The 17762-nt window shown below is 38.6% G+C and overlaps 1 protein-coding gene across 2 annotated transcripts in view; it reads left to right on the top strand.

The window, feature by feature from the left end:
* Dnaaf9 (dynein axonemal assembly factor 9) overlaps nucleotides 1-17762 on the top strand; it is a 152795-nt gene that overhangs the window by 17687 nt on the left and 117346 nt on the right. For both annotated transcript variants that reach the window (XM_047542050.1, XM_047542048.1), the window contains exons 2-6: nucleotides 6420-6499; nucleotides 7909-8028; nucleotides 11385-11509; nucleotides 12189-12285; nucleotides 13258-13364. In XM_047542050.1, coding sequence (XP_047398006.1) covers nucleotides 6420-6499; nucleotides 7909-8028; nucleotides 11385-11509; nucleotides 12189-12285; nucleotides 13258-13364 — 529 coding nt within the window. The remainder of the gene's footprint in view (nucleotides 1-6419; nucleotides 6500-7908; nucleotides 8029-11384; nucleotides 11510-12188; nucleotides 12286-13257; nucleotides 13365-17762) is intronic.

The raw sequence follows: 17762 nt of genomic DNA, 5'->3' as shown, positions 1-17762 counted from the left end.
TAAAGGTATTGTGTCCATCTACAACTAAAAAAATACCGGGGGGGAAAAAAAAAAAAAGAATGTAAGATGAATGTTGGCAAGAATGTGGGGAAAAAGATACACTCATACTTTGCTGGTGGGACTGCAAATTGGTGTCGCCACTCTAGAGAGCAGTATGAAGATTCCTCAGAATATTTGGAATGGAACCACCATTTGACCCAGTTATCCCACTCCTTGGTTTATACCCTAAAGAACTTAAAATCAGCATACTACAGTGACACAGCCATATCAATGTTTATTGCAGCTCAATTCATGATGGCTGAGCTATGGAAGCAACCTAGGTACCCTTCAACAAATGAATGAATAAAGAAAATGTGGTGTATATACACAATGGACTATTACTCAGCCATAGAGAAAAGTGAAATTATGGCATTTGTCAGTAAATGGATGGAACTGGAGAATGTCATGCTAAGAGAACTAAGCCAATCCCAAAGTATCAAAAGCCGAATGTTTTCTCCCATATGCAGATGCTAATTCACAATACAGAGTGGGGCCAAAGAAGAATAGAGGTACTATAGATTAGAAATAGGGGAATGAAGGGAGGGAAGGGTATGGGGGTAGGAAGGATGGTTGAATGAATCAACATTATTACCCTGTGTGCATATATAATTACACATCTGGTGTAATTCTACATCATGTACAACCAAAAGAATGAGAAGTTATATTCCATTTATGTATGATACGTTATGTATAACTAAATTGAACAAATTTTAAAAAAGTTTAGTTCTGTATGCTAAGTTGGAAAGATTTCTGTTGTATATAAATGAGAAAAACATGTTGCAGAACAGTTACATACCTTATTATTTTATTTACATAAACAAATAACTCCCCCCAGCCCACCCAGACTATATATTACTGTGAGATTCTTATCAAATTATTCATATCAGTTTCCTACGATGTTAGTCAGTTTTGTATAAGGATTAATTTACTAAAATACTCAAAACATGAAGCATGCAGAACAGTATATTAGTATTTTAATTGCTTAATTTTCAAAATAAAAAAGAGTAAATTCCAGAGGAAAAATAGGTAAATTTTTTTTCAATTTATTTTCATCGTTTCCAGGGAACCAGATTAATGAAATACAAATATAAAACAGTGAGATATAGCAGAAAGAATAAGTTCAAAATCAGGGTCTGTGATTACTCAGGTTCTGTTGCTGTTAATCTTGGGAAAACTGTATCATTTTAGTTGTTCTTTCTTCATACTGTCTGCCATCATGTCCAAAGTTGGAGCCTAAACCCAAGGAAAATCAGAAATAAATTATAGTATGAAACCAACATATTTGATATAAGCTATATTATTAGCTTGGCTGAGTTTACATGTCTTCTAAAGATGAAATGTTGTAAAGTCTTAGGCAACCATAGACCTGCCTAGGATGTGCGTTCAGGTAGACCTGTGAGCTCTGGGGCAGTGTTATTGCCAAAGTTTGGTGTATGTTTCATAGTTTCTGTTAAAAGAAAAAAATACTGGTTGGATACTCAGATCCTCATAGTGGTGACTCTGGGGATGAGGATCCTTGAAGACTTTAGTTTTGCATGTAATATTCCATTTTTTCCTTAAAAAAGACAATAAATTTATTACACATGTAAATCCAAAAGCACTATTGTAGATAACAGTAAATATTCAAGATGTTTACAGTTGGTAATTTTGGGTGCTGGAAATGTTAATGGATTGTGGTTTTCTTCCTTTTTCTTTTTAGTTCTAGGGATTGAATATAAAGGTGCATCACCACTGAGCTAACCCACCCCCCAGTCATTTTTATTTTTTTATTTTGAGATAGGGACTTGCTAAGATGCTAAAGGTTTTGCCCATCCTGGCCTTGAACTTGCATTTCTTCTTTCTCTGTCTCCCCAGTTGCTGGGATTATACAAGTGTACCACCATGCCTGATGGATTGTGGTTTTGTTTAAAAAAAATTTTTTAGTTAAAAGGTAAATAATTCAGTAAATGTCATGTTTCATGGTTCAGTGACAACAGGACATGTTCTGGTTAAAAATTAAATTTGAGAAGCAAGAAAATGTACAGAGAAAATAAAAGAATTTAGTTTCACCCATTTGACAAGAAAATAAGAAACACTAAAAAAAAAAAAAAAAAAAAAGAAACACTAATTAGGATAATTTACTCTGAGAAGAGGAAGGTCTTTCTACGTTTATGTGCTCCCACTTTATTTGGCCAAGATACTTGTGGAAAAGAAACTCTGTTTTCAGTATTGTCTTGGCTTTCTACAGCAGGAGTCGGGGAGCTGTTTGTTTCTTGGTCACATGACCTATTCATGCTTTTTGTCACTGGCTGCTTGTTAGTTTGAAAACCAAAGAGCTCTTGGTAACCTTGGCAGTCAGTCAGCTCTCTGGTGTATGGATTGGGAAATAGGCCAAAGAGCCAATTTGATGAAATCTTTCTAGTGCAGAGAATGATTGGAAGATCAGACTTAAGTTAAACATGAAAAACTGGAGAGGGGCAAGTAATCATTTCCCAGGGAAAAAATTTTTTCTGAATGTTCTTGAATGTTCATGCTGTTTCTACTCAAGCTACTTCTTAAACCTTGTTACTTCATACAACCCTTTCCTCCCAGCTCCCCAATTTTTATGATGTGAAAATGTTCAAACCTATGATACCGCCGTTTACTGATGAAGAGTTCTGCTCCCTCTAATGTTGAAGTTTGAACACTAGAGAAGCATGCCAAGGCAAGCATATTAAGCAGGTTTTATTTAAAAGTAATAATACAGACTTCTCCTGGGAGGGAGAAGGGGGCCATGGCTGATGTTCTGAAATCCCAAGAAGTGAGCGCACCGTACATCTTTTATAGGTTAAGGTCTCTTTTGTTCTCCAGTTCTTTCCCCCCTTATCTCTCCTTCCTGCCTAATGACTAGGCCTGGTTTTGCTGGATGGGGCAGGGGGAGGGCCAAAGTGATTCAGCCAGGCAAAGGTCCAGGGGGCATTAATTAGCAGCTCCATACTTGCAGTACTTGATAAGGGCAGGTAAATTTGGTAATCAATGAACTCCCGAGATCCTTAACATTCCATTCTCCCAGGGGTAGTCTCCAACTTCCAGAGGCAGATGGCTTTCTTGGCCTTCATTTCCTTGATTTGACCTGATCCCCTATTTCTACACCAACTGTCTGTCCTTAATTCTGGTTTCACCAGAGAACTGGTGAAAGAATAATACAATGAATTTATCTTTAGCCCACTGTAGATTCAACCATTTTTAACTTGTTGCCATTTGTGATTTATTTTTTTTCTTCTTTTCCTCAATCTTTCTTCTTTCATGTTAAACCTTTCTGAAATAAATTACAGTCATCATGACACTTTACTACTACATACTTCTTCATACATCTCTAAGAAAAGAAATTGCATAAGCACATTATTTCACCTAAGAAAATTAACAGTGAATCCCTAATAGCGTCAAATTGTTTAGTCCATATTCAGATTTTCCCAGATGTCACACAGATGTTTCCCTGTTTTCCTTTTTTTAATCAAATGAAGTTATTCCTGTTTTTTTTTGTTTGTTTGTTTCATATAATACATTTAAAAAAAAATGTGTGTGTGTGTGTGTGTGTGTGTGTGTGTGGCCATAGATTGAACCCAGGGCTTCACACATGCCAGGCAAACTCTCTAATACTGAGCCCCATCTCCAACCCAACATTTTTTTAATTCTAATAAGTTGTGTCAACTGGATATATAAATAACTCAAAAAACTTACATCAAAAAATACAAGTAACCTAATCAATAAATGGGCAAAGGAACTGAACAGATAATTCATAGGAGAAATATGATTGGTCAACAAGATATGAAAAACTGTTCAACATCTTTAATAATTAGAGAAATGCAAATTAAAACTACACAGATTCTATCTCACTCTGGTCAGAATGGCAATTAGCAAGAATACAAGGAACAATAAATGTTGACAAGGATGTGGGGGAAAAGATACACTCATAATTTGCTGGTGGGACTGCAAATTGGTGCAACCACTCTAGAGAGCAGTATGGAGATTCCTCAGAAAATTTGGACTGGAACCACCATTTAAGCCAGTTATCTGGCTCCTGGATATATATAGTAAAGAACTTAAAATCAGCGTACTACAGTGACACAGCCACATCATTGTTTATTGCAACTCAATTCATGATAGCTGAGCTATGGAAGCAACCTAGATGCCCTTCATTCAACAGATAAAGAAAATGTGTTATATATTCACAATGGACTATTACTCAGCCATAGAGAAGAATAAAATTATGGCATTTGTCGGTAAATGGATGGAACTGGAGACTATCATGCTAAGTGAAACAAGCCAATCCCAGAAAATCAAAGGCTGAATGTTCTCTCTGACATGTGGTGCTAACACACAATAAGGAGGGGGAAATCGAGGGATAAAAGTTCATTGGATTAGACAAAGATGAATGAAGGGAAGGGAGGGGAATGGGAATAGGAAATACAGAATGAATCTGACATAACTTTACTATGTTTATATATGAATACACAACCAGTGAAACTTAAACATCACGTGCAACCACAAGAATGGGATCTTAATTAAAATAAGTTATACTCCATGTATGTAAAATATGTCAAAATATGCTCTATTGTCGGGCTGGGGAGATAGCTCAGCTGGTAGAGTGCTTGCCTCACAAGCACAAGGCCCTGAGTTCAATCCCCAGTACCCGAAAAAAAAAAAAAAAAAATATATATATATATATATATACTCTACTGCCATGTATATCTAAAAAGAACAAAAAAAAGTCTTAAAAATTATATTAAGGTGTACATAACAAAATTTTCCATCTTACTCATTCTTAACTGTACAGTTTAATAGCATTAAACTACATTCATGTAACTTACTAGGCTAAAATCACCACCATCCATCCTCGGAACTCTCTTCTGTTGCAAAACAGAAGTTCTGTACTTTTTAAATAATAATTCTTTGCTCCCTCTTCCCCCTAGTTCCTAGCCACCACCATTCTACTTTCTCTTTGGCCATCCTAGCCACCATTATTCTACTTTCTCTTTGCAAATAGGCCACATCTACAAATAGGAAATTTTATTTATTTCTTTCCATTTTTTTTGTCATTAATCTCTTTTTCTCGCTATATTCTGTTGGCTAGAATGTCTAGTATTATGTTAATAGCAGTGATGAAAGCAGATATCCTTGCCCTGTTCCTGATTGCCCTTCATCTTTATATACATTCTGAACTTGGCTCAGAAGGGTTTTTTTAGATGTTTTTTTCAAGCTGAGGAAAGCAGTCTATTCTTAGTTATTCTGAGTATTTTTATTGTGAATGAAGAATTTTGTCCAACAGTTTTTCTGCATCAGTTAAATGAATGCACTTTTTTTCCTTCTTTAGTTTGTTAATGTTATGCATTGCATTTATTGCTTTATGGGTAATGAACCATCCTTTGCTATTTCTGGGATCAATTCCACTTGGTTGTGGTGTGTAATTCTTTCTATATGTTGCTTAATTCTATTTGCAAATATTTTTAAGGGTTTATTTGGTCTTTCTTTTTTCTTTCTTAATTGTATGGGAATTTAACCCAGGGGCCCTTTACCACTGAGCTATATCCCAGCACTTTTTGTTTTTTATTTTAAGACAGGGTCTCACTAAGTTGCTTAGGACCTCTCTAAATTGCTGAGGCTGGCCTAAAACTTGCATTCCTCCTGCCTCAGCCTCCTGAGCTGCTGGAATTATAGGTTTGTGCCACCATGCCAGGCTGTTAAGGGATTTCTATCTATGTTTGTCATGGACATTGGTTTATAGGTTGGGTCTTTGTTTCTTTCACTGCCTTGGTCTAATTCTGATATCTTGTGGAAGATTGTGAAAAAAATCTTCCTTGATAAAAAAACAAGTCATAGAGGGCTGGGGTTGTAGCTCAGTGGCAAAACGCTTGCCTAGCATGTGTGCAGCACTGAGCATGATCTTAGCACCACATAAAAATAAACAAACAAAGGTACTCTGTCTATCTACAACTAGGCCCTGGGTTCAATTCCAGTATCATAAAAGAAGAATCAAGTTTAAAAAAGAAAAAAAAAAATAAATGAAAGAAGTCATTGGAAGTTCTTGGAGTAAGGGGCAGAGTCTCATTCCTAACTGGGATTGACCATGAGAGGGCCTTAGACTCCATCTTCCATTGAGCCATAGATCCAGGGGCTATCCAGTTTGTAATCAGTGATTAGATTTAGTCTTCAGACCAATCCTGTACAATCTCTTCCAGAAAATACAAGAGAGAGGAGCTAATTATGTAGTTTTGATACTAGAACCAGATAAGGACCAGTTTCCATCTCTAGCAAAGTCATTCCTCTTCTTCATGCCTTGTTGTGAGCATCTCACACAGAGTGCAACTTTTATCATCAGGTCGTGCTGGAACTCAGAGAACTGTTTCCTGTTCTTTTTGCAGCTGTAACCGACTCCGCCAGATACAGAGCATCCTGACCCAGAGCAGCAAATCTCGGCCTGATGGAATCCTGTGCATCCTAGGTCAGTACTTTTAACAAGGTGGGACTCAGGGTGGGGGCAGTTTGGATTCTTATTAACAGTAGTATCATTGGAAGACAAACTGTGAGGTAATGTCCTCCTAGGTATTATTCCCCTGAAATCTGTTTCTGTTTTAATGAGGTTGGATAAGGAAACACCAGTGAGATAACGAACCCTTACCATTCTTAGAGCTCTTTCTGCCAACCCTTTCCTCTTAGCTGCGCATAGACAGCTACCTCCCACCTTGACACTTCCTTCTTGCTCAGAGTCATAGTTCTGGGACTTCACAGATACCCAGAACCAGGAAGTATATATACCTGAGGCATTGAGAGGCAGTAGTAAAGACAGCATTGCTTAATTGCCTTTTTATTTATCTCTGACCCAGCTTCACTAGATTCTAAACTTTATGAGGACCATTAGCAGGCACTTGCACCTTTGCACTCCAGCATCCAGTGAAATGCCCGGTCTTCTTGCTCCTGATATTTGTGAGATGCTAAGTGTTTATGGTTCCATTCACTTATCATCTTCATGTTCTTTTCAAGCCACTTTAATTACCTTTATTTGATCTTACATATTTTGCTAAAGATCTTTATAAGAAGTGAATATTAGGCGGGAGTGGTGGCACACGTCTGAAATTCCTAGGACCTTGGGAGTCTGAGGCAGGAGGATATAGCAAATTCAAGACCTTAGTGAGTCCCTAAGTAACTTAGTGATACCCTGTCTCAAAATAAAAAATAGAAAGAACTGGGAATGTACATAGCTCAGTGATAACATGCCCCTGGGTTCAATCCACTTGCCCTGTATCAAAAAAAAAAAGTGAATGTTTTTTAAGATCCCTATTCTTAGACTAACTGAAAGTGTTTCCAGGATCTTAAACAAGCCATAGAAGAACTCAAACTTTATTATCTGGTTCCTTCTATCCTCAAGAACTGATTTTCAGAAATTAACCGTCTCAGTAATCTGTACTGGGCCAGGTGTGGTGGTGCGTACCTGTAATCCCAGGAAATTGGGAGACTGAGGCAGAAGGATCATGAGTTCAAAGCCAGCCTCAGCAAATTTGAGCACTAAGCAATTCAGTGAGAACCTGTCTCTAAATAAAAAAACACAAAATAGGGCTAGGGATGTGGATCAGTGGTTGAGTGCCCTTGAGTTCGATACTTGGTAACCACCCCCCCAAAAAAAAAAAATCTGTGCTGTTTGATTTTCTTAAGCATATAGATCTTGGGATACAAGTAAGGATACTTGATGCTGAAACCTGTTTCTTTCACAGAGAGTTGCTTAGTTTCTAGCACAAAATTGGTTTGAGATGTCATCTTTGATTATCAGAGTTTTGCTGAGCTGGGGAAAATTATTGGGACTCATTTGCTTCCCATAATACAGAACAGCTGATCAGAACTTTCTTTGCCTTGCAGGAATTGATAGCAGGTACAATGAAGGCTGCAGAGAACTGGCAAATTATCTTCTGTTTGGTTTATATAATCAGAATACCAGTGATTTTGAGAAAACGGGATTTTCTGAAGAAGTTCTTGATGGTAAGTCTATGTTGGTAAAATTGTATGTGAGAGAAGAGTGGACATTATTTCTTGGCATCATTATTTGATTTTTTTTTTTATGGAACAGTATGATAAAATTTAAAATATAAACCCCAGTAAAATTTTTGCCTTTTATATTTTTCTCATCTCATCTTTTTCTTTTTGAGTCAGCCAGGGACTTGCTAAATACCCAGGCTGGTCTCAGACTCAAAATCCTCCCACCTCAGCCTCACAAGTAGCTGGGATTACAGGCATGTGTCACCACATCTGGTGAATTTTTGCTTTTTTGAAAGTGAAAAGTAGCATTTATTGTTTGTTGATATGTTAAGTAATATGCTTCTGTTGGTCACTCACTGGATAAGAAAATAGTAACAGGTTATTTTCAGAATATATTTACTGGGTAAATCAACTTTTGGGAAGAAAGTAAACATCAGTATTTGACTTTATCTTTTTTTGGCAAGATACTAGTTTTCCTCATAATTTTCCACTAAGGCTCCATAATTTGCCTCTAAAGCTCGAGGTTCAGATATGTGCTGTTCTCCAGTGAAAGCACTTTTAGTTGTGGAGCAAGGATAAGCCTGCAGGCTGCCCCTACAAGGAAGACTTCATGTGGATCTTCAGCTGAGGAACAAAGGCTCTTTGTCCTGCTGTCTTTTGGAATTGTTTTCTGTGTGACTTTAATTCATGACGATGTCTGTGGCTACAATGCAGGCTTTCTGCTTACATTCCCCTTTCCTTAGCTCTGAGACACTCTGCCTGTGTTGATGTTGCAGTGGGCTGTTGCCCAGGAGCTATCTCTGATATCACATACTTAGCATCATGACTTGCCTGCCAGATGGGTCAGAAGACAGGAGGAGGCAAATGAAACTGGACAGGAGACAGACAACTGTTGTGAGGCAGCTGGGGGAGCCATGAAAGCAAACATCTGATGTGAAATTAGTGGTTCTAAGCTGGGAGCACTGTTGTCCCCCAGGGAACATTTGACAATGTTTGAAGACATTTTTGAGTGTCACAACTGGGTAGGGGGTGCTACGGGCATCAGAGAATAGAGACCACGGATGCTGGTAAACATCCCACAATGCCCAGAGAAGCCCCTAATGAGAAAGAATTATCTAATATAAATTGTCAGTAGTGCTGAAGTTGAGAAACCCTGATCTTCTGTGGTAATGGCCTTAGTTATGTCTATCCTTGTACAGATTAAATCTCTCCTTTTTCTTAGGAAGTACAGTTGACTGAAATTACCCATTCCATTAATGTTTTTGCAATTCAAATTTGGTTTCAGAGTTTGATTTAAAAATTTTTTCCCCTTATACTGCATAGAATCTGCTTGTTTATAAAGAATTAATCTTGGCAACATGAATCAACTACACATTTCACTGCAGCCAAGATTGCTAAAGACATTACAGTACTGAAATTAAGAAAATACTTTAAATTCTCAAAGGTGCTTTATTTTGCTTATTTTTGTCTTTAACCTTTTTGTCTTTATCCTGTCACCTGGCACAATGGGTGCCTAGCAAATGAGTATTTTCCTCCAAATGAGCAAATTCATTTTTAGAAAACTGTGATCACGTTTATGCTTATACAGTTAACTCATTCAATATATGAAAGGAAAAAGGACCAACAAGAGTGACTTATTTTAAAAAGAAACTTTAAAAATATTTTATATATTCAACTCATATATACTTTATTCTCTTACCTGCCTGTGTACTGTTAAACTCGTTTATAATGATGGCATGAGTCTGTTGAGCTCCTAAGAGTATAACAGCTGCTATGTTTTCAACTTTTGTTCCTTGTGTTACTGGGGATTGAACCCAGGATGCTCTGCCACTGTGCTCTGTTCCCAGTGCTTTTTATTTTTTATTTTGAGACAGGATCCTGCTAAATTACCTGGACTGGACTTGAATTTATAATCCTTCTGCCTCAGTCTACTGAGTTGCTGGAATTACAGGCCACTGTGCCCGGCTTCTGTTAATGCCCTTTATTGTATCCTAGTTCTTTGAGGCATGTTACACTTCAGTGTAGAGTGTCACAGTCTCTCTGAGTGACATCAAGCTCACACTCCTGAGCAGATAATCTACAAGTGATTTAGGACAGGGCTCTTGAGAGGGTGGTGAGGAAACCCAGTACTGAAAGATGAGAGGGTACATCTCTTTCCTACCTTTTGCTACCCTTTGACTCTAGCACTTAACCTGAGGGTCCACAGTGTTCCTAGTGTGTTCCTAGAATACCCTGGGCCTACCAGATGTGAAGTGCAGGTGTGAAGGCTAGCATAATGGAACTCTGTTTCAGGAGACTACCCCACTATGTGGTTAACTGTGGCTTGTATTCATTGTACTTACAATAGTTTTCATAAAGTGTTGTCTGTCTCACTGCACTGCTGTGTTGGCATTGCCACAGTTCTCCTGCATCAGATGCTTCCCTCCCCCGTGCACCTTTTCACTTCTAGTGACTTCTGACTTCATCTTGTTAGAAGCTTGCTGGTTCTGGTCTCAGAGGAACCATGGAATTAAACCTCTGATTCTCTTCTGGAGGTATGGCTTCTTTCATTCTCAGTGTTCCTACTACTTTAATAATATCCATTCCCTAGTCCATGGCTCTTCCATTTACCTGGTTTTATTTGTACCCTTGGTATTGCTTTATTTACTTGATTTACTATTGTTGATGGTCATTCCTTAAATCCGTGAGCTGTGCTGATCTATTTACAGAAACTCTTTCCCCTTGCCTCAGCTTCCTTCCTCCCAGCCTTTCCTGTGTACAGAGTTCACCACTATACAGTAAGCTTTCCCAAAACTGACATGCAGTATCTAGGACCACAGTTGCCTTGAACCAGATAAACCAGTAGTCAAGAGCTTTAGACACTGATGTCTGTAGGAGCACAGTCACTGGCCATAGTTGGTACTGTTTTCCTGTATCTGAGAGACTTTAAACCATGGGGTTTCCATTTTGTATTTACATAGCTAAGTTTGGTACCACAGATTTGACTGTGTTGACCTTTGCAAAACACCATGTTTTGGTTGATAAAGACTATTCTTTTGTGCCTGCATTGCCATAAGGGGGGGGAGGGGGGACTAGGAAATTCTTATTGTCAACACTTGAATGTGCTAGTCACTTTGAAGCACTTTGCTTGAATAAATAATTTGAGAGTTTTGTTACATTGTTTCTGAAATACTTTTAATGATTATTTGGGTTTTTTTGGTGGTGCAGGGTCTTGAACTCAGGGTCTCCTGCTAGGTAAGCTTTCTATCACTTAACTTGGACATCCCCAGCCCTTAATGGTTTAACTAATTTTCTGGGCATGAACTATCTAAAGGAAGAGCCTTTAACAATCTTGTGTTTTGATTTTTGTTTTCTTACAGATTTAATTATATTGATTAAATCAGACAGTGTCCATCTGTACTGTAATCCTGTTAACTATCGCTATCTATTACCCTATGTGGCGCATTGGAGAAATCTGCATTTCCACTGCATGACGGAAAATGAGGTGAGGAAAAAAGATAAAGTTGGCACTTATTTAAGGAAAGTGTTGGTCTGGAATAGGAGGCCCCTCAAAATGCTTTTAAGTAGAAATTTTCATATTTCATTTTGAAACTACCTTTCAGGTAAATTGTTTGCTTAAAGGTGACAAAAAGGTCTGTTGGAATTGGGTCCTAGTAGGAGGCTTGGAACCTGTGTTCTTACTCTGCTGCTTCTACACCAACCTGAGCCCACTCTCTCCTGGGACTAGTGCTACCCTCAGAATTCTTTTCAGCTTTGTGACATTTCTGCCTTTGGGTTTCCTGGTATCTGCTTCTGTTTCCTTTTGGGTCCTTTTCAAGAATTTGATTGGAAATCAAATTGGGATTTGAGTTTTAGGATTTTATGGAAGTTGTGACCTGATATTGGTCAAAAACTCTTCTTTGTATGTTGAGCATGTGGAATTGAGGGAGGATAAATTTTATGCCTTGCCTTAGATGTCCCGATCTATTTTGAGTTGATTTTTGTGTATGATTGAGAATAAGGGAGTGACAAATTTTTCTGACCAGCAATTTCAATAGTTAACACCCTCTTGGGTATAGTCTTGTATAAATGTCTTGGGATAACCCTGATAAAGTGTAGAGAAAATATGGAACTTTTCATGATGTTTCATCAGAGTCTGTTTGCCTTTTAATTTCCCTCTTTAGTATGAAGATGAGGAAGCTGCAGAAGAATTTAAAATTTCCAGCTTTGTAGACATGGTCCGAGACTGTAGCAGAATTGGCATTCCTTACAGCTCCCAAGGTGAGTGACAGTGAGTAAGAACCTTGCTTGGATGATGTGTGAATTGAATGTCCCTACTTCTCTTTCACTGAAGGCTTTCATTTGAGAAACCCCTTGATCTATTTTTACTAAGGCAAAGGATCAAGTCAAATGATATTGGCGACTTTCCTATATAAGCTTATATTTATAACTATGAAGTTTCCACGTGAACACGGCAAGCTACTTATGCGCAGATAGAAGAACTGATAAACTATCTAGTACAATTGATTTCTCTCTGTTGTTTGTTATATAGAGTTTGATGTGGGACCTCTTGATAATAAGAAATAGTGATTTGTATAACCATTTAAATATATGCTTCCAGGCTCAAAAATGATGTAGGGAATACCGAGAAAACCCAACAAGTTTAGCAGTATTTTTATTATAGGTGGGAAAAGCTTTGCACATTTAAGCTATTGTTAAAGAAAAGAAAATTTTTGATTTGGTAGTTTTCCCTTGAGGAAGTTGATTGCCTATGTTTCTTTTTGAAAAATGTTTTTAAAATATATTTTTTAGTTGTGGGTAGACACAGTACCTTTATTTTATTTTTATGTGGTGCTGAGGATCAAAACCAGCATGCTACCACTGAACCACAACCCCCAATCCCAGTTGCCTATGTTTATTAAGGGAGAAGAGTCAACTTTGGGTCTGTTAATAATTATACTCACTAAATGGTGCAATTCAAATATAACAGACTACTATTTACTTACTCATGTTTTACTTAATTACTTAATTAGGAAACCAATGTCACTTGCTTATGTTTTTAATTTTCCTTGACTTTCATTGTGTATTTCTAGTTTTAATACCTAACTATTTTATCTATTTGAAATTTATTGCCCCAGATAAGGTCCTGGTGAACTTGTGAGAAACAATGCCTGTCTAATCACATTAGGTCAGGTTTAAACTGTTATATCTAGGATGGTATTTGATATGTGTTGCTGTATTTGATTCCTCTAGGTCACTTGCAGATATTTGATATGTTTGTGGTGGAGAAATGGCCAATTGTACAGGCCTTTGCACTTGAGGGCATTGGAGGGGATGGATTTTTTACCATGAAATATGAGGTAGGTATGAAAGGCAGTATTTAGGTTTTGTGTGTCACTGGGCTGTTTTTGTGAAGGACCCACAATGTAAGCATACATTATTATAACACACTGAAAACTGGCAGTTACCTCCTAAGGGCATGGGACAAATTAGAAGACTTGAAATGCAAAACAGTTGCTATTTGAAGCTAGTTCCAAACTGAGCTCTTGCATCCTCTCTTCTTGAAGTTCCTCTCCATACTTCTCTTTCTTTCCCCATTTTGAGTTAACTGTTCTTCCTGTCTATCCCTGTAGCACCCAAGGCTGACTTCTCTTACAGCTTTTGTCCTATTATCATGTTTGTCATACATACTCTACTCACCCACCCTCCCGTGGTCTCTGGACTGTAAGCTTCTTTTTTTTTTTTTTTTTTTTTTGCGGTGCTGGGGATCGAACCCAGGGACTGTACCAACTGAACTATCTCCCAAGCCCTGTAAGCTTCTTGAGTATGTATACAATGTATACAGAACCCTGTTATTGTTGTTCTTTGTACCACAGAAAGTCAGGTAATTTGAGAACTGTTCACGAACATTGAAAGGGACAGTGCAGTGCAGGATATTGTACAAGTACAGTATAGTAGATTAAATGAAATGGTTAGCTTTTGTGGTAAGAACAATATCTTTTATTTCAGTATTCCTTTTTTTTTTTTTTTTTTTTTGCGGTACTGGGGATTGAACTCAGGGCCTTGTGCTTGCAAGGCAAGCACTCTACCAGCTGAGCTATCTCCCCAGCCCTCAGTATTCCTTGCATCTAGGACATAATGAATAAATATTTTTCAAGTGAATTAATGAATGAGTCTGGGAGATGGGGTCATTCAGGGTAGAGAGTAGGGAGGATGGCCTTATAGGCTAGCAGCATGGATCACAGGCATTCATATGCCTCCATAGGATCATCAGTGACATGACCTGCCCCAGCACAGGGAACCTGGAATGGGGAGCATTGTTATGATAGAAATGGACTATCCTGTTAGGGAGGGAGTAGGTGGGACCTTCACTTTATTTTATTTTATGCCATACTTGGAATTGAACCCAGGGCCTCACATATGCAAGACAAGTGCTGTATCACCCCAGCCCTAAGTGTGACATTTAGAAACAAGGCACAGGACTGATCCTGGCTTTCCTTCTAAGAAGTACCAATATTCCTAGGACATGTGTGGTGGTTTGCCTGGTGGGACCACATCACACACTCTAATGTAAAGCAGCATGTGCTAAAGGGGGGGTAGAGGGAAGAGGGATGCTATCACTTGGACTGTACTTCTCCTGCTCCCTAACCACAGTATTCTCATAGTGACGACAAGAAGAAGAGCATTAACAAGGCTGCAGGAGCTGCCACTGATAGGAAGTAATACTGTAATTCAGAAGAGAAGGGACTTGAAGGGAGATAGGCCCCAGGGAGCATAGAGAAAGCTTAATGGTTTTACAATAATAGAATATATTTATTTGTAATTAATTTTATAAACTAAACACTTACAGAGTACCTACTCTATGCCAGCACTGTATGTTAAAAAGAAAAAAACTTAGACAATAACCCTCCAAGGTAGGTACTACTTTATGTCCCTCATTTTATAGAGAGGTTAGATGAATTTCCCAATGTCACAGTGAGTGTCAGGGCTGGGGCACAGTGGTTGGGCTTCAGAGGCTTTGCCCCTGACTTCTAGTCTGAGGGTGGATTGGTACACTTCGAGGCTATACAGTTGATGCAAACCAAGTGATATAAACTTTTGGCCTTAAAGTACCTCACATCGTGAAGTCATGTTCACAGGAGCAAAAAGCAAAAACAAAAAACAAAAACCTCTCATCAAAAAATTTGAAAGATAATGTATATCTTTTTAGAGAGGATGGGTTGGGCCATGGGAAGGAAACAGTGCACATCATATATTTACTATAAGTCCTCTCTCCAGGTTACTTTCTCTAGCTTCTGCTCTTCTGTGTAACTGCTAATTTTTATTCTCCCAGCTACTTTCTTCGGTTTCTGTCTCATTTATCCCATCTAGTTATTTTCTTTACTCTACCTTTCCTAGTCCTTTATGGTGAAGAGCAGTTTGGGCTACAGATTGGCTCTGCCAGTGTCCTCTGTATTCCTCTTTGATGGCCTAATAACTGCCCAAGCCAGAAAGACTCTTGCCTCCTATGAAAGATAAGAGAAAGAGGACTACAGATACTTATAACTTAATTTTTAAAAATTCTATTTTATCTCATGGCCATACTTAAAGGAAAGTCAGCTGCCAGTTGTGTTGGTGCTTGCCTATAATTCCATTGACTCAGGAGGCTGTGACAGGAGGATTGTAAGACCAGCCTCAGCAACTTACCAAGGCCCTAAGCAACTTTGTGAAACCCTGTCTCAAAATTTAAAAATTTTTTTATAAAAAGAACTGGGGATATGACTCAGTGATTAAGCCCCTCTGGGTTCAATTCCCAGTACCAAAAAAAAAAAAAAAAAAAAAAAAAATCATCCATCCAAAGGGTCTTTTGTTCCTGATGTGGTAGGTGCCAGCATGAGAAAGGAAGCCAGGCCCAGCCATAGCTTTTGCTTCATATAGAATTAGCTACACTGGGTCATGGATATGGGAATTATTTTTTTTCTGGAAGCAGTAAGGGAAGGTTCCTCTGCTCAGGTTTTCCTGCCTCTACTTTCCTCTTACTTTCTAGCTGCTGGAACTGTGACTTGATAATGTTAATTTATAATAACCAGTTCCCTAAGGGAAGAATCCTAAGAGAAAGCTTCTGAAAAACAAGAATAACATGAGCATTCTTTAATATTTTATGGACAAACATAAGATCTTCATTTTGAAATGTGGAATAAGACTTATGAAAAGATTCAACAAAATATAAGAAAGAGACCATAGCATACAAAATGTAAGGATAGATCAGCATGCTTTTAATAAAGATTTTTTCTACAAAATAAAAATGGAAAAAAAATCTCCCTTTTGTACCTTTTAAGAATGAAGTTTGTAAAAGAGAAATGAGGTACGGCAAGTGAACAGTTTAAAAAGGAGAAAAAAGAAAATCTACTGTATAACAGTCAAATACTAAGGAAACCTCCCAGTGTTCAGTAGCCTGATGCATGAGAGGTACCTGACAATGAGCTTCAAGCCTCCAGCAGGCGTCGCAGGATGGGATTTGCCCCACCCAAAGATCGGAGCTCCGGCTTCCAGGATTATCCAAGATGACCGCTCTGGCTTCGAAATGTGTTGGCAAATGGGGAGCTGCAGCTCAGGGTTGGACGTGGTCAGCTGGAGGTCCTGGAGATGGAATGCAGTCGGTCCGTCAGGGGTCCTGGTAGTCTGGTGTGTTTGGTGTGGTTGTGGGATCCTGAAGTCCAGGTGCAATCAGTTGGTCAGGGGTCCCGGAGATAGGGCGCAGTCAGTTGGTCTGGGCGACCTGGCAGCAGGGAGCAGTCAGTTGATGTGAGGGCCCCAGAGGCAGGGAGTGATTGGTTGGGCTGAGGGATCCTGGAGTTGGGGCTCAGTCAGTTCGGCCAGGGGTCCTACGGGGCCTGGCTGTTCAGGTGAACAGTTTAAAAGGGAGGTGGATGACTATAAGGAAAGATTGTAAAAAAATCCCAAAATTCATTAGTAGAATTAAAATTTGCATTAAAAATAGAAATCAAATTCAGTTCCCTCAAAAAACCTAATTAGTTGACATACTCTTAGTATGTCAACTTAGAAAAACTCTTTTAGAGAATGGTGGAAGGGGCCAAAACAGATTAAGTCAATAGAGAAGATGATAAAAGGGAGGACAGAGAATGAAAATTGGTGATATTAAAAATGAAGGAATTAGGGCTGGGGTTGTGACTCAGTGGTAGAATGCTTGCCAGGCATATGTGAGGCCCTGGGTTCAATACTCAGCACCACATATAAATAAATGAAATAAAAGATTCATTGACAACTAAAGCAAAAAAAATGAAGGAATTAATCAAAGATTGTTATATAACAACCTGTATCTTTCTCTGCCATTCCTCCTGTCCCCTGAGTGACAGGCAAATCAGGCATTTGCCAAATGTTACCTTCACCTAGAAAAAACATAACAGATAGAAGAACTAGACGCCCCCCCCCTCCATTTGCCAAAAAAAAAAAAAATGTGTAGCAATGATTTTCAGGAAACTAGGCATTAGGCAGTGAGGAATAGCGATTTCCTGAGAAATGAGGGAAGCAAGCAAGGTGAGCCCTATGATTGTTTCAGCTTACGGCTCTGAGAAAATTTCTGGACCATGGCACAGGGAGGTATACCCAGGTGGATCCTAGTGTTCTCCCTGAATCAGAAGATGAAGCTAGGACTTCCAGAACACCACCACAGCTAGAATGCTAAAGAGGAAAGAACCACCAGAGAGAGAACCAGCTTCTAAGATCTGCAGAGAGTCCGCTACCTGAAGTATTCAGCA

The sequence above is a fragment of the Sciurus carolinensis genome, chromosome 2 (genome assembly GCF_902686445.1).
Source record: "Sciurus carolinensis chromosome 2, mSciCar1.2, whole genome shotgun sequence".
Classification (NCBI taxonomy): Eukaryota; Metazoa; Chordata; class Mammalia; order Rodentia; family Sciuridae; genus Sciurus; species Sciurus carolinensis.
Note: the sequence above shows the minus strand (reverse complement) of the source record. Positions and strands in the feature narration are given on the sequence as shown.